The 4,916-nt window shown below is 32.7% G+C and overlaps 1 protein-coding gene across 1 annotated transcript; it reads right to left on the reverse strand.

Annotated features, from left to right (window-relative positions):
• Positions 1-342: 342 nt before the first annotated feature.
• GCK72_012194 (uncharacterized protein) lies at positions 343-1,577 on the reverse strand (the record flags this gene model as incomplete). Its single annotated transcript, XM_053728909.1, has 2 exons — positions 343-663; positions 1,452-1,577. 2 exons carry the CDS (start codon positions 1,575-1,577, stop codon positions 343-345), a joined length of 447 nt encoding a protein of 148 aa, XP_053583681.1.
• Positions 1,578-4,916: the final 3,339 nt, after the last annotated feature.

Genomic DNA, 4,916 nt, shown 5'->3' on the forward strand with positions numbered 1-4,916 from the left:
CGTTTTTATGAATTCGGCAATTAAGCTTATTGACGTTATATCCTATAGGTGAATGGACAGTTAAAGGTAACAACTGTTTTTAAAACTCGAACCTTACAACAGTTTTTTAAAGTATTCATTTATTACATCAAGTAGAACGACAATAACAAAGACAACTGTAGCAAGAAATAACAAAAAAGCAAACAAAAACATGATTATCAATTACATAAATAGAGGAAAATATAGTTAGTAGCAGATAACAGATGGCCGACGCCTATAAATATTCCGGAATTTTGGGTAGACCACTCGGTTGTTGAACGATACGGAGACTTGTTGCTGCATTTCTCCATTATTCTGTTTCACTCAGTTCAGTAGAAATAATTGCTCCTCTGGGAACAATTTGTAACCGGTGTTGATACGGTAGACGTTTCCTCCTTCATGGGCCAAAAAGAATCGGTGATGCATTTTATCACACGTTCTTTTGTAGTAGAGCGCCAGGGAGTCAGCTCTATTCACTCCACAATCCGTGATAAATATCTCAGGCGCATTCAGAATGCTCTCCTTAATATAGTTGGCCACTTGGTATTCCCTTGCTTCCAAGTTGAACGCTCCTCTAGCTGCATACTCGAAATCTTGTCCATGTTTTTCGAAGATGTGATCCACTGCTCCGGCTTTTAGAAGAATCTGACAATAAGAAGATAGAATCAATTGGAAAAGTTAAAAAACGTATTTTGTACACAAACAAAAATACACAAACAAAAATACACAAACAAAAATACACAAACAAAAATACACAAACAAAAATACACAAACAAAAATACATAAACAAAAATACACTGACAAAAATACACTAACAAAAATACACTGACAAAAATACACTAACAAAAATACACTAACAAAAATACACTAACAAAAATACACTGACAAAAATACACTGACAAAATACACTGACAAAAATACACTAACAAAAATACACTGACAAAAATACACTAACAAAAATACACTAACAAAAATACACTAACAAAAATACACTAACAAAAATACACTAACAAAATACACTAACAAAATACACTAACAAAAATACACTAACAAAAATACACTAACAAAATACACTAACAAAAATACACTAACAAAAATACACTAACAAAAATACACTGACAAAATACACTGACAAAATACACTGACAAAAATACACTAACAAAAATACACTGACAAAAACACACTAACAAAAATACACTAACAAAAATACACTGACAAAAACACACTAACAAAAATACACTAACAAAAATACACTGACAAAATACACTGACAAAATACACTGACAAAAATACACTAACAAAAATACAGTGACAAAATACACTGACAAAAATACACTAACAAAAATACACTGACAAAATACACTGACAAAAATACACTAACAAAAATACAGTGACGATCCCAACTACTGACCCCGTTTACTCAAAAGAACATACCTTAAGCCCAGCCACATCGATTGCAGTGATAATTTCCAGTCCAGGAAGTTGAGAGTTCCACATTCCGTAGCAAGGAGATATTTTGACAGGAGCGGAGCAGAACGTGTTGTTGGAGTAGAAAACCATTGTTGATCGGTAACCTGAAAATTTAGGAATAGTTTAGTACAAAAAGCCCGATAAAAATAAAAAATAAAAATTATCGTCGTCATTCGACAATTAGACAACATACTCAAGTGAATGTTGCATGTTCAGATTGAGCTTACCATCCCCGTCGACGCAGATGTTCTCACTGCATCCTTCCCATTGGTGGGAACCCAAGACAGTTTATCGGCACGGAAGTTGGGACATGGACACACGTGAAGATTGAACATTTTCCCAACAAAGATGTGTAATAATTGATTGAAAATGTGACGGTATTCTCGGGAAGCAAAAAAAAAAAACGTTTTCGCTGCCCGAGAGTATGTCCATTACATAGATTCAAATTTATTTTGAGAACAAGTTAGGCTTTTACATACCATTGCGTTATTGATGCAGTGATATCTTTATAATTTCTGTTTTAAAAAGACAATATCTGTTTAACTGCATTAGTTTAGACAATCAAAAGAGTGGAGAAACTGTGAAAATTCATTTAACGATATTTATAACTGAGCAGTACTTAAATTCACATGGAAACAATATTGATGCTTAAACAGATAACACCAACACTGTTAAAAACTATTCACACGGCACCCTGGAAAAATGAGAAAACCAATTGTAATACAAAACTTGGCAAATCTATGTAGGAAATTCCTAACAAAAATTATAAGTACCCTTAGGTCGTAAAACATGAATTTGCTAAATTACAAGTTTCAGTGAACGCAAACACAGAAATTTTAAAAAATCTTTCTAATAAAACAATCAAAACCAGAGAAATATTTATTGAAAATATAAAAAACAGATTCTGAAACAAAAAATCTAGAGAGCTTGAAAACATATGAGCCAGGTATTCCAAGCCGAGAGTCACAAAACTTTTCCGAATGGAAATGGTCCAATCAGTGAAATCAAACTAGTTTACTAGAAATAAAATAATTGAAGCAGAATAATTTTAATATTTTACTACATTATTAATTTTCTCTTAACGAATTAAAAAAATTGAAACACGCTGTTCAGATAATAATATGTGATGCCTGATGTGAGTACTGATCAATTATATCGGATTCACAAAATAGTTATATAATTTTAAATTTTAAAAAAGTCGTTCTTGTTCCGCAATCTGGTAGTTTGAAACTATACTCCGTTTTGCAGTGCTCAAAGTATTTTATCATTAAAAACTTGTATTTATCGTTGTTATAAACTAAAAAGTTATTAATTTTCTATCGGAGCAATTGCATTTTCACAGACTTCAGAGAAAGTTCAGGGTGGTCCCGGTCGGTCAAATTCAAAAATGGGTACCCATTTTTTAACTCAATTTTTAGTCAAAATATTTTCTATTTTAAAAACTGATATTTATCATTCTAATAGACTGAAAATGTGAGATTCGAAACAGAAACAAAAGAGCATATCAGAGAAATACAGAGATCCAACTGTTTCAAGGACAAATTTTTCAAGGCGATTTTTGTAGAACGCAGAAAAACCATAGATCAAGAAACCAGAGAAAGATATATAAAATCATCTGAACCAATTGAAATATGTTTTAGAACTACTTGTAAATTGCAAGCAGGGATGATTGTGAACAATAAAACAAACTGTTTCACCAATTAAGATAATTGAACAGAAAAGTGAGGCTAGTTAATGTAATCAATATTTTTATATGAAATGAAATGTGTTATTTCATAACTGAAACAGAGTTGCCCTTTTCCGAAAAAAACGGTTTCATTACTTTTTGAGAACATAGTTAAAATTTTACTTACAATTCGTTTACAATACGTTCGTTTTTGAAATCAATTTGTATCCCATGTTTGCTATGTGCCAGCGTCTAGGAGAAGATACAAATTTATCGATTGGACAAGAGAGTGTGAACAAGTGTGAGGCATGATTGTAATGTTTTAAAGCTACAATTGGACATATTAACGTTTAGCTCTGCCAACTGAAATTAATAATTGGGTGAATCAGAAAAAAATACTGAACTTCTAAAATTGTGATGTCATTTTCAAGAACCTCATAATTAAGTCTTGTTACTAGGATACAGTATACTTCCAAGTGTACTGTCCATGGTTGTACCCATCGATCGATAATGTATACCTTTCAAAGATTTTATCTGCTGTCACGGAATATTTCAAAAACGACAAAGCACATTTTTTATTAGGAAAGCCAAGTATAATAGAGATGAAACAGTCCATCAAATTTATTCACAAAAAAATGTTGACTACTCCACAAAAAACAATTATGAATTCTTTAGGCTCTGTAGCATCCAAGTCCTGTCTTTTTCAAATTATTATATTTTAAGTTCATTCCCCTTACAAGGCTTAGGCTCCATTCGCCGGCAATGCAATAAGTATAGGTAATAATAATGATAAGTTCAGAATAATTTAATAAACTTTAGAAACAGTTGTTTTTGATTGAATTTGTAGATAAGCCGATCTGTTGTTGTCGTCCTCTTCTACCAAGTTTCCCAGAGATTTTCTATTAGTTTTCACAATTCCGTGTAATATCTGTGTTGTGATATACCAATAGGCCGTTGTGACAGTGCGAGTGCATAAGTGTGACAGTGACCCAGAATACTATGTAAACAAACAAATACTGAATACTTCCCGAAGGTCAGTGTGACGTGTGACACGCAACAACTCGTCTTCCAGTGGGGCACACTTCTTTGGTCATTCTCACGCATTATCGTAATGGTGATCTGTTTTTGTTGGTCCTTCTTCCTTCTTCCTTTTATTTTTTTTTCTAATTTAGTTATCGTACTTATTTTCATCAAATCTTTTCTAGCCCCAGGAATATCGGCATTAGAATAGACAGTATTAACAGTAACACAAAGTATAGAAATTTTGAAACAGTGGTCATATTTAGTCCATACGACAAAATTCAAATTATTTTCACGCGAAACCGGAAGTCTAGTGAAGCGCGTTTGCACAACACTTGGCAGGCTGAGTTGCCGTTTAGTCACATCGCGTGTTTATAGCGTGGACGAACAATAGGGAGTTACATTTTTCTCACTTTTCTTCCATTTTTCTCCCTATTTAAACTTCTTATAAAGAAATATCTAATTCAGCAAAAAGAGAAAAAAGAACATATTTTCAACAAAAAAAAGTGGTATTTTTTTGTTGAATTTTGCGCTAATTTAACTGGATGCTTTATATGACAATGTGCATATCACCGTTGTAATAATTCAGGCATTTAAATTCCTCGTTCTTTTTCCCCACGAATTATTGACCCCATTCGCTGTTCGGTGGAGCGCAGTTACCTCACCCCTCTTCAATTTTTTATTCTGTTTCGTTTGCGTGATTTTATTAGTTTCAGTTTTCTGTTGTATTCGATTTTCCAGAA

Source organism: Caenorhabditis remanei, chromosome IV, assembly GCF_010183535.1.
Source record: "Caenorhabditis remanei strain PX506 chromosome IV, whole genome shotgun sequence".
Taxonomy (NCBI): domain Eukaryota; kingdom Metazoa; phylum Nematoda; class Chromadorea; order Rhabditida; family Rhabditidae; genus Caenorhabditis; species Caenorhabditis remanei.